At 37.9% G+C, this 18,878-nt stretch overlaps 1 protein-coding gene across 6 annotated transcripts in view; it reads left to right on the top strand.

Annotated features, from left to right (window-relative positions):
* The window catches only part of CDK14 (cyclin dependent kinase 14), a 225,947-nt gene that overhangs the window by 127,928 nt on the left and 79,141 nt on the right, over positions 1-18,878 (top strand). For all 6 annotated transcript variants that reach the window (XM_083467689.1, XM_083467690.1, XM_083467692.1 and 3 more), the window contains 2 exons: positions 3,300-3,393; positions 11,562-11,625. In XM_083467689.1, the coding sequence (XP_083323815.1) occupies positions 3,300-3,393; positions 11,562-11,625 (158 nt within the window). The remainder of the gene's footprint in view (positions 1-3,299; positions 3,394-11,561; positions 11,626-18,878) is intronic.

Consider the following 18,878-nt stretch of genomic DNA (forward strand, 5'->3'; position numbering starts at 1 on the left):
TCACAACAAATTCGGTCAAATACGGGCTAGAGGCCACTTTCACATCTACTCTCACCTGCAGCTGCTTATTCAGTGCCTTGAATTTCTTTTCAATTTGTACGACTTGACAGTGTAAACAGGATTCTTAAATCAGTGAAGTTGTCCATATATGTGCACTTTTGGTTGTAGCCAACTAAAGTCTACTCAGTTTAGACCCATTGAAATTAATGAACTAAAGTTACTTATGTCCATTATTTCAGTGAGTGAACTCTGAATATGACTGGCATTGGATACAACTCAATTCATGTTGGCTTAGAAGGCAGTGGGAGGTGGAATGACTGATTTGATGGAAATTGTCAACTCTTTTTGTTGCAAGGGTTCTCGTCTATTCTGCCAAGAACAGTGGAGTTCAGTAACCTACATCTTTCCAAGCCCTATCTGACACTTTAATGGTCAGGTTTTATTTTTTAACTTTCCATTGCCTACTGATCGCTCAACACTCTCCCCAACGCTGATTAACCTCAGGGGCCTTGGAAGGATGAGTCAAGCTCCATTTGTCACAGCCAGTGGTTAGGGATGGTGGAAGTTGTGGTCCAACAATGTCTGGAGAGACAGCTTAACAACTCCTGCTTTAAATCTTTTGTGCCAAAGTTTCCCAACACCCCCTGCTTTAAAAAACAAAACAAAAAACCACTGGAGGATTTTAGAGAGTAAAATTTCACAGAAGCTAAAGTCTTTCCTCTTGTTGCATCACATGACATCTTTTCTGAAACAATTTACATAAGCGTTGTTAGTAGAGAGTGCATCCTGTTGTCCAGTAGTTCCACAATCAAAATTCTTATTTAAACATCATCCATTGTGTTGATGTTAGTTTCAGTTCCATCATTGCTGTGGTAAATGCAAGGCTTCTAGAAAATTAAGAGGAACAGTGGAACCACAGTATTAAGATAGTATGACCATATGTTCCCACCAGTACATGTAATAGGCTTAGTTATGCTTGCTGTCATGAGAGAGCAAGGCACACATTTCTGCATCATATGGTTGTCACTCCAGCTTCAGTTGTTTTGTTGTTTTGTTTTTAAGGCAAGGGTTCTATTACATTCTGCCAAGAAACAGTATTAAGATAGCTGCTTGTGATGTTAGTTTGAGGTTAATTCAACAACAACAAAAACATTGGACAGTAGCATGTTTTAAGAGCCTGAGGATACTGCTTTCTGGCAAGTCAGGAAGATGCAGGCAACTATAGACAGATTTGGCACACCTCGTTTCAGGTTGCCCAGTTGTAGGGCCTTTTTGCGGGGAGATAAGTATCAAAACTTGGTTCTGACCACTCTTTGTATGTAGGAGACATCAGTGCTATAATTGGCTATATACCTGTCAATGGAGGTTGTCAGAAGAGCAGAAAAGGTGATCCTCAAGATCACTATAACAGCATAATGAACAATCCTCCAAAATTAGAAGATTCCCCCCTCCCCCTGTATTACAGTGTTGGGCTTTTTGATTTTTATTTACTGCTATTTCTTGTAAAGCCCCCTTGTGAAACACCAGTGATCTACTTCCAGCCAATATAGACAACATTGAAGTAGATGAGACAATGACAAGGCTGGAAGTTCCTAGAATCACTCTAATATTTAAAATGAATTAAATGGCCAGTGTTGGGATGCATGAACAGAATTTGAACTACCTGCTTTCAGGATACCTATGTCTGCAACATGTCTGTCTGTCTGTCTGTCTGTCTGTCTGTTTCTCTCTCTCTCTCTCTCTCTCTCTCTCTCTCTCTCTCTCTCATATATGAATACATTATTAAATCACAGTTTTAAATATTGTCTGTGTTTGACAAAGATACATTGGGTTTAATGAAGCATTTACCAAAGTAGGTGACGAATGGCAGCTTCATCAATTCAATTCCTTCCGTATGCCCTAGCCAGTTAAGGAGAATAATGTCAATCCCATTTTTTAAGCACAAGGAACGTAACTAGGAATTAGTTGTGTGCTCTTTGTCATACTTTAACAATATGCATCTTTTAAATCTCAGATATCTTAAACAATATTTTTTAAGGCTGCAGTTGATGAAGCTAGATTGTGCACTAAAATTTAGCTATAGATTCTAACTGGGTTAAAAAAACAAGTCACCTATATCACTAAATGAGTTTTAATTAAAGGGCTCTTTGCCAAATGTGACTTATAAATATTCAGTTAGGATCTCTTAATTAATGAAAGCAGATTGCATGTTTTAAAGAGATGGTGTTTCACTACTTTGGCACACTTAAAATGTGTTACTTTCCAAGTATATCATTGCCATTTGAAAATACTTTTGAGAATTATTTTCATTCTAGCAATTATGTCACGAACTATTCAAATGTTGTTGGAGTACTGATATGCATATTTACTTTTGGTTGTAATGATACATATTCAGGCCACATGGAGATGTGGAAAAACATTTAGCTAAAGCATATCTTATCCAGATGTCGAACCCTATTGTGTAAGAACATCAATGCTTAGGTCAAATCAGGACCAGTACAATGAAACACAACACAATGCTGCTGTTATAGGTAAATAAAGTTGTGGTCAAGGATAAATATGATGGCATACACAGCAATAATAAACATGCTGCCTCTTTTGTTGCTTTTGCTTTCATTATTTGCAAAGAGAGCGTCAGAAACTATAATACTCCGTGGTAAATATCTTTACTCTTCAGTGGTAAAACAGAACATGCAGACTGTGCTGTATAGTCAGAAGTAACCATCTGGTTCGTTCAGAACTAAAACTGTGGCTGGTATCTAAAGCAATGTTTTAGACATAGCCAGTGAAATTCTGACTTAGGTGTAAACCCCCCCCCCCAAAAAAAACACCCCTTCATATACAAACAGCTTTGAAACAGTTTGCCATGTGCTCTGAAAGGCTATTTGAGAAGCACCAGCCCTTTGGGCACAAACCCTTTGGGCACATGTAACTGGTTGAGCAGTTCTTTTAATCGTGTCCTAGGCCCTATTAGGGATTTCCTGTTTATATGTTGTGCATGTGCTCCTGTACTGCAGGGTGACTGCATTTCATTTTATTTAAGATGTTTAAAACCATGGGGTGTTTCTTCCATTGTGCAATCAAAGAAACCCCCAGGACAGCTTTTTAGCATTGCAGTTCACACTGAAACAATCTGTTTTCAAAGAGACAGTTCTGAGTCATTATCAGGCATTCAATGTAATCTGTCTTGCATCTTTTTGCAGCAAGGAAAAAAATCTCTTGAAAACCAATGTACAGACTGTGTATCAGTTTCTAATATGAGATTTCCCCCAAAATATTTTAAACTTTTTTCTTTCCAGGGGAGTTGGTTGTATCTTTGTCGAAATGATTCAAGGTGTTGCTGCTTTTCCAGGAATGAAAGACATTCAAGATCAACTTGAAAGAATATTTCTGGTAAGTCTCTTTCCCGCTTCCCCTGCATTTGATTATTGCATGCTGACAACTGCCTCCTCTACCCAAATATAAATACCAGGAACCTTATCTAAACCATACTGAAATGAGTGGAGTTTCCATGGTGGAAGTGGCTGGAGCATTATGTCAGAAATCCAGAGTTTGTTTAAATTAGTCAACCACTTCAAACAAAAATACTGTCAATAATTATCTAGCTAGATACATTGTGTGCATCATTAGAATTATCCATTTGACAGTTACTAAAAATGGGACTACTCTGCTTAAAAAGGATTACTTCCTTCCCCCATGCTTTAGTGAATTGTGTACCTGAAGTTGGTTAATCATTTTTTAAATACCTGAAGGTATTTGGATGATATCCGAAGAGCCAAATGTTTGCCTCCTTCCTTACATGTTTGTGTTTTGCTTGTCGGAGGCAGAAGTCATTTGGGGCAGAAATGGAGAGAGAGAGAGATTGGACAAATCAGAGAGAAGGAAAGATTGGATAAATTAGTTTCCCCTTTGTTTGGCTTTTGCTGATTTGCCACAGCACTTTGCTGCAGAAACCAGGGAGGGAAGGAGCATGGACAAATCACAGATTCTAAATGTTTCCATGGGAAATAATGGAAATCATCAGCTCATTGTGAGAATGCTTGCCTAACAATTCCTGGGTACGCATTGTGTGGAACCTGTGTGTACAAAGGTGGTTGTTTAAGATAACCAATACAAATTAATTCCTTCACAGTGAGACCATACACAGCTGTAGAGGCTGAACCAATAGCTGCATTTCCTCTGAATTCTGAACATTACCAGCAATAATTATTTTTCCAAAAACTTGAGTTTAGACCATTATAATTTTGGTGACACTACTTGCCCCCTAGGGATAGCTCTGTATACTAAAACAGTGGTTCTCAAGCTTTTCCTTTTTTATCTACTGTGGTTCTCAATGAACTTTTTTTGATCAAAAAATCAGAGCATAACTCATATTTTAATAACATTTCTTAAGCATTTGCATGGTTGTCAAAACCAATACTGTGTTATAAAAATCACAGGCCACGGGCTAAGAAGCCCCCTTCAACTGGAAAACTAGTTGACTGTACCAGCGTCATATTTTGAAACTCAGAATATGAGTTTCAGAGGGATCTAAGGGTTCTGAGCCAGACCCTTGTTAGAATGGTCAGTAATCATACTGTGATCAAAATGGTCTCCATTTCCATTATCAGAAGAAGAAAAATCAAATACCGAGCCAAAGTAAAGATATTCTCAACTGTTCCATAGCCTTCCCATAGGCCACCAGCATAGAGTTCATGGACCAAATGTCTGTACAGTGGTACCTCGGGTTACATACGCTTCAGGTTACAGATGCTTCAGGTTACAGACTCCGCTAACCCAGAAATAGTACCTTGGGTTAAGAACTTTGCTTCAGGATAAGAACAGAAATTGTGCTCCGGTCGCGTGACAGCAATGGGAGGCCCCATTAGCTAAAGTGGTGCTTCAAGTTAAGAACAGTTTCAGGTTAAGAATGGACCTCTGGAACGAATTAAGTACTTAACCCGAGGTACCTCTGTACTAGAAAAAATACCTAGTTACTCCAATCTATGATTATGAATAAGACTTGCTCTTACACTGTTCATCTCTTCCACTGTTTTCATAAGAAGTGATGAGTACAGTGATTTGTACAATTAATAGCATCCTTATTTACATTTTCAGCTACCCTGGTTTATCTTACACTTTTTCTTTCCCTTTCAGGTCTAGATCAAACTAGACCACTCTTTCTCCCTTTTGAGTCTAGATCAAACTGAGAATGTTTCTGGTATATGGAGTATGCCAAAATAGCATCATATAATGTGATGTACATCACAGGTTTTGTTTTGTTTTTTGTTTTTTTGTTTTTTGTTGTTGTTTAAAGAACGAATTTCATTGGAGGTGAATTATCAAAAAAACTGTCTATAATTACTTGGTTTAATCTTTTATGAGCTCATTTACATTTGTAAATCTGGAAAAACTCTTGTAGTCACTATGACATGTTGGAGTTTAAAACGCTTTGTTCTGTGGGATTGATCCAGTTAACTGTTTAAGCATTATTGAGTCGCCATAGTCCTGTTTAATTTAGTTTTGGCACAGTTGTTTCAACATATAAACAGAGTTGGTTTAACATTGAAAGAACTGTGAACGACTCCAATGGCCAATTAATACTTCTTTTTTCAGTAGGAAGAGTCACAGTGGAATCATCACTCTGTTCAAAGAACCTTGCTTTGGTTACTGTTGCTTTCTCTCTGCAATATATCGCCAGTGAAGCAGGCATCAAGGACCTTAGTGGCCCTTCTATATTTCCAGTGCCAGTAACAGTTCACTATCAGATTACCTAGTGTCAGCCAAACTCACATTAAGGTTAATTTAAAAGCACTAAAAGCACCCTGTGTGGTTGTTTACTCTTAGTGGCTTAAAAGCTATTGTTTCAGCTTAGTGTGGCCCCTCAGCTGGGGAGAAATAAGAGGCCCTGCATCTAATCTCAATTCAACATAAATGAAGAGTGAATGTTATTAAACCCTCTCCGCTTAGTGTCGTGAATCTGGTGGAGGAAAACCTCAATGAGAATGTAGTCTCTAGGATAAAATTTTAGAACCATAGACATAGCCAATAGAGAAGGACTAAACAAAATAGTACTGTTCACTAAATAACTTGGGAGTATGTATAAAATGTAAAAATAAAATAAGACCTAAGATGTATACGTATGCAGCATTTACACTATGGTAATTGGCTGCAGTCTATTTGATCTTAGCATTATACAAAGCATTATGCTAAGCGTTACTCACATCTTCATTTCCTTTATTGCGCCAAAAACTGTTCTTTTTTCTCTTGTTACCTGGAACAAGTGACTATCTCTATTAAAGCTGTGCATGCTAGTAAAGAGTTTTAAGAATAAATGTTACATTATTTGCTTAACTTCAACAGAGCTGTAGCAACTTAGCTATTACTGCAGGTTTTCAAAATCTTGAAGGCAATAAAGCTTACCTTAATACATGTTTATTTGGAGAGAACAAATGAAAATTACTCAATAGATTCCCAGTGCTCACTGCAAATCAGTATATTTTTCTTACGAGTTGTCAGTTTAGAAATATTCTTATGAATAAAATAAATTCAAAAAACCATGACTAATCATGGAAGAATTAAAAAGGTCACCTACTAGTCTTCCCAAGAGTGCTAATGATTTATGATTATATCCAAGCAATCATATCAGAGAAAAATATATATTACATTGTTCCTAATGCTGAATAGGAATATGGCAAGTCTTTATTCATTTTGTCAGCGGTAAGTGGTGATGGGCATTTTAAACCCAATTTGATGTGTTGTTTGTTCATTTTGATATTTTCAAGGTGAGTATTCAATAAAAGCACAGGTGTCTTTCAGGAGTTCTCTTCCCAAGTTTTTAATCTTGGCATATCTCTTCACTTGTTCGCATCCATCTGTTTTGGGAGACAATGGAAGAGTGTAAAGTCAAACTGCTGGAGAGTTATAGCACCTGCTGTGACTTAGAGACAGATGCAGAAGAGGCATGCTTTATTGCAGGTGGGGCACATGAAGGCATCTGGTTTTGCTGCAACATACATATTTAGTTTCTTCAATTTCTGTACTGCTTTTCTTTCAAGAAGCTAAACTCCAGATTTCATGGTTCCTTCCCATTTTATCCTCACTGAAACCCTGTGAGATAGATTAGTCTGATTGAAGGTTAATGGCCCAAGGTTTCCAGTGACTTCCATGACTAAGATGGGAAGTGACCAGGCTCTTCCCAGCCCTATCCAATAGTCCCTCTGGCATCACTGCATAGCATAGGTGTTTCATGTATGAACATTATCACATTGCTGTCCTAGGTTTGGTTGCTATAGCACATATAATGAATGTGATTAGTTGATTCAGTCATGTAGCACAACATTGGGTATAAATTAAATGTAGATCTTTTGCAGCTGACATGCATTTCAGTGATTAAAGGCTTAATAGTGACTGTCTTCTATTTTGTCTTTTTTGTAGTTTACAACTAACTTCATTTATAAAATGTACTCCACAGATCCTCAATGAGTTAACATTACCTGCAGTTCTGCGTAATTTTGCCTTCTATGCAAAACAAAATGTACTCTTAATACATTTTCTAGAAGGCACTACTACATTGCTAGATGTATGCCTTTCTGTGTTTTATTAGTCCTGAAATTGTGCTTAAAACCTTACCAGTTTTCAACACATGTGGTTACATGTGGTTCAGTGGTTCACTTTATGAAAGAATTAACAACTGGGCATATTACCAAAATGCATATTTTATAGACCATGGCATTAGAAATGGAGCCTACTGGATTTTCTGTTCCCTTGTTATCTTGTATTAGACAAATGAATGTTTAATTACGAAGATAGAATTCCATATTGATAGAAATCTGAAATAAAAATGACCCATCATCAAGCCTGCTTATATGCAACCATTAACAGACAGGGCTTTAAAGACTTTAAGTATCTTATTACAGCCCATCATTCTTACTGTTCTATTTCTCTCACACATATGAAAATAAGAGACAATTTTGATGACTGAAAATAAAAAGCGTACATTATAGTAATATTTGCAGTAATAGAGTTTCATCCATAGAAATAATACCTGCCCTAGACAAAATGCAGACATGGACATTGTAAATACTTACTAACATAATTAATCAGAAGGGCAGAAATGTCATGATTTTTGCTGCTGTATTATATGCCCTATTCATTAGTTCTACAGATGTATACAAATAATGCAGGTTAGTTATCATGGATCCTTATAAAGTCATTTTTATAATTGATAGATTCTTTGTGGTGTCTCAGTTGGGTGCATTTGTTTTTGTTAGTGTGCGTGCATTGCCAAATACCCAAGTGGGACCTTTGTAGATGTGCGTTCTTTAGAATGCTATGCTGTAATTGTCTAGTCTCCTTGCCCCAGAATCCATACTAGACTATATTTCTTGGCCTTTAATTCATTTTCTCTTCCTTCATGAATGTAAAGAATATCAGAGAGCCTGATTTATTATCTCTTATGGAAACTAATGCTTATAGTGACAGAAATGTTCATGCATTTTCTCTCTAATATTGAGCTTGACAATAAGCTATCATATTGTGCCTTGCAAAGAGGGTTGATGAGGCATAGACAGAATTGTCACTCAAAATACTGAGTCAACATACATAATATATGCTGCTAGTAGTTACATCTGTCTCTTTTGCCTTTTTAAGCTTTTCATATAAGCCAAGAATTAATCTGAAGAATGCAGTTTCTTCGTGATCTTTACTGTCACTTAAGTATCTAGTTTATGGCCTCTGTTATGCCATTGGTAAATAGAAAACAGAGTGATGATTTGCTGTAATTATTGCAACAATACTCATATGTTCTGTGTATAAATTTTCTAAAACAACACCTTAAAAATCACAATAAAGCTTACATTGACAATAAATAACTTTCAAATCTCAACCAATTAGCACTAAAGTAACCCAGTACAGTAAATGTCTGAGGAAACAGGTTTTTAATTGACACCAAAAGGCATAGAGTAAAAGGATTACAGTAAACTTACTGGGAGAACTTTCAAACGTTGGAGAAAGCTTTTTCCAGAGGTAGAAGACATTAGAAATGGAAGCAGCATGGGGCACATTGCTATTTCTTACAAGGTTTGTTTATTTTCTTGTGGTCCTGTCCAGAACTATCTTTTGAGGAGAAAAAAACCTATTGGTCAGTTTCTTAAAGAACCTCTACAAGCACTAAATTACAGTTTTTCTTTTCATATTGTTCTCTCCTTACTGCTATTCACAACCATGTTCAAGACATTACTGCCTTTCTCGCTGGGTCTAAAGCAGTGTGAAATATTGCAGAAATTGGTGAACTAGTTTTACCCAAAGAAACTGCTGTATATTTGAAGTAATGTCATGTAAACGATTAATTATCATAGGATTGAATTGAAGATACTCTGTGAATCCACTTATGGCTGTCTGAACTTGGCTTGCTTCTTGAAGGTTGCAACTGCACATTTATTTTAAATAAATAATCTAAATTTCCATGCCCGCTTTAAACTATCTTGCTTTGCTCTGTTCTCCTAATTGAAGAAAATTGTGGGAAGATTATTAACTGAGAGAGTTGCTGGTAAAATGCAGTTTTGAAACTGAACGAATAGGTTCTTATAGAACCATGGAATTGTAGAGTTGGAAGGGACCCCAAGGGCATCTAGTCCAGCCGCCTACAATGCAGGAATTTCAGCTAAAGCATGCATGACAGATGGCCATCCAAGCTCTGCTTCAAAACCTCCTGTGAGAGTCCGTTCCACTGTCAAACAGCTCTTACTGTCCTGATGTTTAGTCAGAATCGACTTGATTCCATTGGTTCAATTCCCAGCCTCCAGAGCAGGAGAAAACAAGCTTTCTCCATCTTCCATGTGACAGCCCTTTAGATATTTGAAGATGGCTATCACATCTTCTTTCAGTCTCCTCTTTACCAGGCTAAACATACCCAGCCCCTTTAGCTGTTCCTCATAAGGCTTGGTTTCCAAACCTTTGATCATCTTGGTTGATGCAGCCTAGAATAGCATTAGCTTCTTTTGCTGCTACATCATGTATCTCCATGCAGAGGACCTACTGCTTGCTTGTTCTTCCTCTTGCCTTGAACATAGCTGAAGAAAACTTTTAAATTATTTTTGGCCTCTCTTGGTAGCCTGAACTCATTCTGACCTTTGGCTCTCCTGATTTTCCTCCTGCAACTGTTGGCTAGTTGTGTATACCCTTCCTTCTTGATTTTCCCATTCTTCCATTTCTTATACATGCCCTTCTTAAATCTCAGTTCATCTGTAAGTGTATGCAGCCACACTGATTTCTTTAGATGCCTCCCATTTTTCTTTGAATTTTCTACATTTGTGCTTTCAATATTTCACCTTTAAGAAATTCTCATCCGTCTTGGACTCCTTTCTCTTTCAGTATTTATGACAATGCGATCTCACCCAGTATGTTGAAACCAACCTTCCTTATGAAAAGCTCTTGCAATAATATGCCTTTTAAACTTTTGATAGTGCTGCACTATCCTGTGTGCCGTGCTCCCCTTCCCTCCCCCTGTTATTTTTAGTGGTTTCCAATGTGGTGCTGTCTGATGGCATGCTACTTTAAGAATAATGTGCCTTTCTAATTTCAATTCTCTGCCTCCCTCTCCTGGTCAAAGTGAAATATTGCATGGTTGCTGTTATATACTGCAGAGTGTGTATGGGGGAAAATGCATACAACATATTTGCTATTCTTCTGTACTTTCACTTTCATGTGAGGTAGCTTTGGCTAATGTAGAGCTACTGCTGAGCAGAAATTTGGAAATTGCATTCAAACTCTAGTCTTTGCACACTGATCACTAGCCACATCTTCCACAAACACTACTTTAATAATCAGACTCTTCAGGCTACTTGCTTTTATCATACCCAGTCTGTCTTTAATGTGAAAGGTGATGATTAAGGAGTAAAAGTCATGGTGTTGCTGATACATTAATACGTTTTAAAATGCAAACGTTAGTTAGCGCTTCTTTTGCAAATTAAGTAAGAAAAATATCTGTTCAGGGTAGCCATCTGTTCTGTATACAAAACACAGTTCTCTGTCTGAAGGAGTTGTTTGTTTTAAGGGCTATCCTCTCCAAGTGCAGTTTAAAGATTAAAGAACTGTAAGAAGGGAGAACAGGACCATTGAAGGGACCCAAACTTTGGCAAAAAAGAAAAGAAAAAATGCAAACAGAAAATAAGGGATACTAAAAAAAAAAAGAATTTGTGGAACGTATTGCTACAAACATACAGACACATTGTGGCTTATGTCTCCCATTGCAGTGCTCCCCATGGTTATTGGTGCTGATTTTGATTTCTTTAATAATGTAGTTTTCAGTGTTGAATTAATTAATAGTAAGCCTCTTTGTATCAGGTAGTACATAAATAATGACTTGGTATTCTGGTTATAAATGACCTGATGAACATGGATGTCCATAAAGTTTAAATGATTAGTTCTTGTTGTTTTGTAGTAAATCCTGAAATAGTAAATCTTTTAAAATCTTGAGCAAATCAATACATTATTCTTAAATTAAATCAATCATATAATATTCTACATTAAGTGGCCATCTGTATTTTAAACTAAATGTATTTGGTTCTGTTTACTTGTAGGTGCTTGGAACCCCAAATGAAGATTCATGGCCTGGAGTTCATTCTCTGCCACATTTCAAGCCAGGTAGGTTTCAAGACCTTGTCATCAGATTTCATATTTAAATACCATTTCTATTGCGAAAAGATTCTGGCGTTATAAACAAAGGTGCCCTTTCAGATTTCAGCTGATGAGTATGCTGCAACCTGCTTCTAGCTATATAGGAAGCTGGTCTTGGTTTGTCTGGTTCAGTATTGTCCGCATTGATTAGCAATGATTCTCCTGGGTTTCATACAGGAATCTTTCACAGCCTGGAGATGCCAGGAATTGACCTTGGCACCTTCTGCGTGCCCAGTAGTTGCTCTGTCACTGCGCTCTGACCCTTTCCAAGTTACTGCACAGTCACTGTGCTTTGTCTTGGCCGTTCTTTCCCCAAACTTCAACCAGAGAAGTGAGGCTGTTTACATTACCATCTTTCTATTCTCTCTATAGGCCTTGCTCAGGTTAGTGGTGCTACTCCCTACAGGATCTCAGGAAAGTCATCCTCACCCTGTTGGTTTGTAAATCCTAGTGGCAAACACACTATTATATGCCCCTCTGAGATACCTTACTTCTGCAGAGATACCCTGGTACCGTCAGGGTGACATAGCTCTAACTTAGCCATTGGCCAGTTGCCATCTCAACTGCATACTGAAAATTTATCTCAATAAAATTGACTTGCATTTTTTAGTTTCACCTATTCTTTGTATAAATGACGTAACGTAACGTAACGTAACGTAACGTAACGTAACGTAACGTAACGTAACGTAACGTAACGTAACGTAACGTAACATCTGATGTCCAATCATTTACTCTCCAGAATTTCACTGGGTTTAGTTTAATGTCATCTTAGTCATTTGTTTTTATCTGAATGCTGATAACTTCCTGAAGAGGAGCCCCTGTTTTGCTGAAGACTGCCCAAACTCCCTTTATTACTAGGTACATGTGGTCATGGTTTCAACTAAGCACACAGAAAGTGGAAGTTGGTATAGAATCCCGCTTCCTAATAATCTCAACCTTCTAAGTTAAAATGTTTGATAAGTTGTTATCCCCACTCTTGTCCCTGAATATCATCTTGGAAATGTGTTTGTTGTAAGCCATAATACATTTTCATTTTCCCTGTTGTTTTTTAAAAAATCCACTCTCTTACCAACTCTCTCCCAATTTTGCTATAAAATTGACAGTCTTCTACACTTTATAAATATAAATTTAAAGTATTTGGTCTTCCAACCCCCTGGAAATACAAAGTAGCTAACATTTCAGAAAATATGATTTAAAAATAAATGTATAAAATTAAGAATACAAGCTAGGTTACTTTGAAAGGCACTCATTTTAGTACATTGCTAAGGCTGCTACTGTTGTTTAATTCTGTAAAAATGTGGTGGTGTTTTTCCAGTGAAGAATTTGAGTTTAGAATAGTTTACTTCAGAGGTAGTTGACTACGGCTCCCATAATTCCTTATCATTAACCATGCTGGTTGAGGCTGTTGGAGTCCAGCAGCATCTGAAAAGCATCACAGTGGCTAGCAAACTTGAAAAATTGGGGTTTTCTGCCAGTAGGTGGCAGTCAAGAAACCTTTCTGAGCTGGTTAATTCTGTTTGATTTTATTTTAATTTGTGTATATGTGTCATGTGTTTGTAATTTTTCTTAATACAGCGGATTCAGGGAAACACACTGAAAAGGGAATGTTATATGGGCTATATTTTAAGATGGCCATTGTGTTAGATTTATGTTTCTCTGGTTAAATGCTATATGCTTTGCTAGTTGTGATTTAAAACACTAGCTTTAAAACACTGTAGTTGGAAAGGTACAGATGATTGTCAGTTGGAAAAAGCCAGCTGAATGTTATCACTCTTTTTCTGTGAGTAATAATTTTTTAGACTCTTGTTCTTTCAAACTTGATCTAATTCTATACAAATTTGTAATCCAAAATATTATCCTTTACTAGCAACTATTATTTGTAGGCTTCATGACTTCTCAAAAGTGCCAAGTGCTCTGAATTCCCTTTGGCAGAAACAAATTAGATGTGGCTGCAGTAGATCAATACAGATGTAAACATGGATGTAAACATTCTTAACAGCGAAAAGAATAGGTGGATGAGTCTGGGAGAAGTCGAACAGTCTTCACCCACAGTCCAACAGTCTCTCCACACCTGGTGATTTCTCCTCAACTGAGCTTCAATACTAGAAGTGCGTGAGGAAAGAGAGAGTGGGAAAACCTCTTTCCCAGGTTTCCATGTGATTTGATCAGATTTGTATTTTAAATACATGGATTTGCTGCCATTATATTTGGCTGCTAGATAAGCATCTTATTGATGCTCTTAGTTTAACACTTTGGTATTAATGTGGGAGGAAAGTTTTTTGGTTCTTTTTATAAGGTAAAAAAAAATTGTTTCTGCGTTTGCTTTATAATGGAATCTAAGAACCTTAAGGCTGATTTAAACTGCATGGCTCCCATACAGAAGCTGCAAAAATCCTTTTCACACACACTGACAGGTGTGATGCAAAATAACTCACAAATGTGCTGCTTCTTCACTCGTACAGTATTTTTCTCCACATGAAATACTGCATTCCTCTGATGATAATAGTGCCTTCATATAGCAGGTAAAATGCTATCAAATTGTGTGCTCACTGCACTGTAATCATGCATTTCTGCCTAGTGTGTCTATCAATGCAGAAGTTTGTCTATTTTTTTGTTCCAATTCTAATTGACTTAGGAAAAAAGTATGCAGAAAACACTGATGAAGAGAAAGTTAGCATCTGCTAAAAGGCTTTGATGTCTAAGCTTAGCTAGGTTTTCAGCAGAAAACAAGAGATTTTGAGCAGAAGGAAGAAAGTCATTAACAGCTACTAAGTTTAAAATGGCTGGTGACAATTAAATATCTACAACTTTTTACATTTCATTGATTATTTCATTTCTATACTGCTTAATATATTAAAAATAACTCTTAAGCAGTGTATAAAAACAAACTTCAGAGTTCAAAATCCATGTCATCTTAAACTATTATCAGCACCCTAATTTAAGAAACTCCCCCTGCCTTTCCAAGGTGTGATTTGGTATAACATAATGTTGAGACAGTATTCCTTCCTGGGATGATTGTATAATAATCTATTCTGGGCAGAAACTGTAGCAGTACTGGCCCAAGATACAGACTGAACTGGTATCAAAGGATGTACATAGTTCCGCATTTTTCCGTGTGTAAGACAACCTTTTTTGACCCAAAAATAAGGTTCAAAATTTAGGCTCGTCTTATACACAGGTAGTGCTGAGGGGGAGACGCGCGAATGGTTTTTTGGCATGAGCCCGTATTGTAAGCGGCAGTTGGCCGCTTGATTGGTCAGGGTGGTGGTGGGGAGATGCCAAAAATTGCTCACCTGCCGGAACGAAGTGCAAGCCCAAGATTGTAAGCGGCGGTAATAAGTGACGCAAGCGGTTGTGTGCTGCGTTCTGGCAGGTGAGTGATTTTCGGCATTCCGCCCAATAATCCTCCCTGAAAGCTCAACCCCCTCCCCTATTTTCTAAATTTTGAGGCCCCAAAAATAGGGGTCGTCTTATAGACAGGGGCATCTTATAGACAGAAAAATACGGTATATTATTGCTGTGTCATGTTTTGCACTCTCATACAAGGGTTTAACAAAAAAAAATATTAAGAAGATATTTCAGAGAACTAATCCATGCTCAAGTTCTCCTCTGAGCCAAAAGCAAAACACCAGAAAACCTCCTATTTTATTCAACTTCTTGCAACCTTCCAGGCAAGATAATTAGCACTTACTCATTATTGCAGAACACAGTGCTCTTCTTTCTAGGACAAAACTATGAACATCAGTACTTTTCCTCTCTCACACTCCTTGTTGTGTTGCCTTAGGAGCCTAGCACACAAAATCAAATGGATAAAAAGCACGCTTCTGTTTCCTTCTCTGTGATATATGAAGACCAGTAGAGGGATGCTGGGATCCAGGCCCCTAAAGCAGTATGTGGGATTAATTAGTAACTTTGTTAAGGAGCTGCTCTGAACAGTAAAATATCCCTGTTAGACATTTCTGGTGCAAACTGAAGTAGGAACTCAAATCAATGAGAGAGTAGGAGATATCAGGTGAACATGGGGGAAAATAGTAGGCAAATATGCACACTTAATCAGATAAAATGTAATAAAACAAATAAATGCATGCACTGTCTCTTTTCTGCCCTGCTTTGAGCTTGTACTTTTCCTTTCCGCCCAGAGTGGCTGGGGAAACTCAGCCGGATGGGCAGGGTATAAATAAATTATTATTATTATTATTATTATTATTATTATTATTATTATTATTATTATTACCTCAGGGTGCCTCCCCCACATTTCTTTCCCTCGGAGTCAAGGCAGTTTAGCTGTTTAGTTCATCAATGCTATTAGGCATGAGCATACTAGATAATAAATAAATGTGCTTTTGGAAACAGCTCCAAAGTGTTATTAAAAAGTCAAAATTAATGTAATAGGTGTGTGTACAAAAAACAACACAGTTTAATAGGCTTTTTATGCTGTAGAGCAGGGGTCCTCAAACATTTTAAACAGGAGGCCAGTTCACTGTCCCTCAAACCCTGCTGGGAGCCGGACTATAGTTTGAAAAAAATATGAACGAATTCCTATGTACACTGCACATACTTTATTTGTAGTGCACAAAAAACAGGAAAAACAATACAATATTTAAAATGAACAATTTTAATCAACATAAACTTATAAGTATTTCAGTGGGAAGTATGGGCCTGCTTTTGGCTAATGAGATGGTCAATATCTGGTTTCATATTTGTCACTGCTAGTCACAGCACTGTCAGGACGGTCCTATACTTTTGCCAACAGTGCAGTCATTTCCCATTTATTACAAAGGTCCTTCCTCCTCAATGGGAGGGCAGAGAGAGCTTTAGAATAATTTGCTTTCCAGAAATAATTTCCAATGCCACCCCTGAGGTCCAAGCTCGGTGCAGATCCTTCCCCATTCCAACTCTAGAACACTTAAATGACTCGCGGGGAATTCTGTGAAGATCAATGGCCACCTCCAGCGCTCAGCGCAACAGGAAGGACAGCAAGCCGGCTCTCTTTCTCTCTCCCTCCCGCTCTTCCTCAGGCAGCATCCCGCTCAAGTTGGCCCTGGCGATCAAAAATATCTCTCCCCTCATCCCACGAGTAGCCAGGTGCAGACTCCTTGTGGCACAAACAGACCAGCAGCCTCACCCCCAGCTCTGGCATTCATGCTGATCCTGGGGTTTGAGGAACTCTCTGGCAAAGGGAGAGGCGGGGAGAGGAACCAACTTTAAAATAGCAACACAGCTTGATCTCCCAGCTGGACTCTCCCTGCTGTTACCGCCGCTGAGACCAAAGGCAGCGGGAAAGAGGCAGCCCGCCACGTGACTCCTGCTGGCGAGGAAGAGCAGTGGCGGCAGCAGCAGCAGGCGAGCACCAAGCTGGAGGTAGAAGCGGTGCGGCTGCTGCCTTCTCCCTCGGCCAGGGGTGCAATGAACGCTTCTTATAGGACGCTGGCCAAGGCCAGTGTCGCGAACTCTTCGCTTAAGACTGGAGGGTGGGGAAGGGAATGGTGGAGGCGGCAGGTGGTAGCCCAGGTTTAGGACCCTGGCAGGCTGGATCCGGGCCGCAGAATGTACTTTGAAGACCCCTGCTATAGAGAATGGCAAGTCAGAGAAGGTGTTTTGTTTTTAAAGAAAAGACATCAAACTTTTAAAATTTACTCCTGAACACTGGGTAATGGATGTATACCTGAACCTTAAATTAGTTTCTCAGGATTAGGTAAATCCAAGTTTTACATGATTTTGTTGTCACAATGTAGACTTATTTATCAAAGTTAGGTATTAATATTCTGAATATTATCTGGAAATCAAAATTTCATCCTGTGTTTTGGGTAACCAAATTGGAAGACTACATTTGTTTCTCATAAATGCCATATGCTGTATTTCCAATAAAGGTTATCATGGATTTTTTTGCCTTAATATAGAAGTTACCAGTGATAAGTCAAAACACCATACAGGTATATTTATTTTAAAAAATAAAAATAAAGTAGGCCAGCAGTTGTTATCCAATAGCTTTATTTGCCTAGAGAGTTTATGAAGTGATTTATAGACATCTTGGAGAGCAAGATGAGTAAATAAGGTACTCAGGAGATTTGGGGCAATAATTAGGCAACCAGAGACCATAATTGTGCTGCAAGTGATGTAGTTTGAAATTCAGGAGCAATAAAATTCTATTTTTCCTCTAAAAGGATTATTTTCTCTCCTGAGATTTGTAAATGTGGTGCTTACTGAATTGCTTTAAGAAAGGTTTAGAGCAGAGCATAAGGCTTTTAAGAATTTTGAACAGAAAAAATGCAAATAAGAGGTATGTAGTCTCACAGTTCCCAACCCATTTTGGTCCAGAATAAGTCTGAAATAACATTTGGGCAGCAAAATAATTTAGATTCATAAAACGGTCCATAAATTGCCCCACTTCCCACAAAGTCCTTACATGCTACTAACTATATGTTCCAAACAATGACTGCTGCGATCCTTTTATACTGTAACAGTGGTAAAGTTGTATTCTATCCTCCTTACATTCTAGCCTCCCTACAGCTCTCTAGCTTACTTCTCTCTCTCTCTCTCTCTCTCTCTCTCTCTCTCTCTCTCTCACACACACACACACACACACACACACAATTTTATATGGTGAAGGGTGGATAATAAATATTATAAAATTGCACCAGCCATGTGTAGTATGTGTAGTAATAGTAGTAGTAGTAGTAGTAGTAGTAGTAGTAATAGTCCACCAGCCCCTTCTCTCAGCCAATTTCCCTTGAAACTCTTCTTACCAATCCTGGGTAATTTGCAAGCTAAGTTTGTATTCAGAATGTTCATGGTAGGTGTGAAAGCAACTTAAAAAGGGAAAGTTGCAGAGGGAAAGAGTTTTCTGTAAGTCATCTTGGAAGAAGTTGCGCCCTGAAAGGTGTGGGAAATAGATAATGGTAGTAAATAATAATTAAATAAATAAATGTTAGTCCTTCGCAATGTTTTCAAAAGACATTTCATTTTCTTGCAACATGCCCATGGATCTCTCTGTCCTTTTATATCCTGAATCACAAGGGGATGGTATTTCTAATCCATATTCCCTTTACTGGGGATTCCCCTTTTTAGTCTATTGCAGGAAAAACAACACAGCATTCTGTGGCACCTTAAAAGACTTAGCACATTTTATTGTGGTATGCACTTTTATGAACTAGTGTCCTTTTTATTAGATGCAAGATTTCAGCTGATAAGGTTATGCCTCAATAAAAAATGTTCATCTT

The sequence above is a fragment of the Podarcis liolepis genome (genome assembly GCF_965112155.1).
Source record: "Podarcis liolepis genome assembly, chromosome: 12".
Classification (NCBI taxonomy): domain Eukaryota; kingdom Metazoa; phylum Chordata; class Lepidosauria; order Squamata; family Lacertidae; genus Podarcis; species Podarcis liolepis.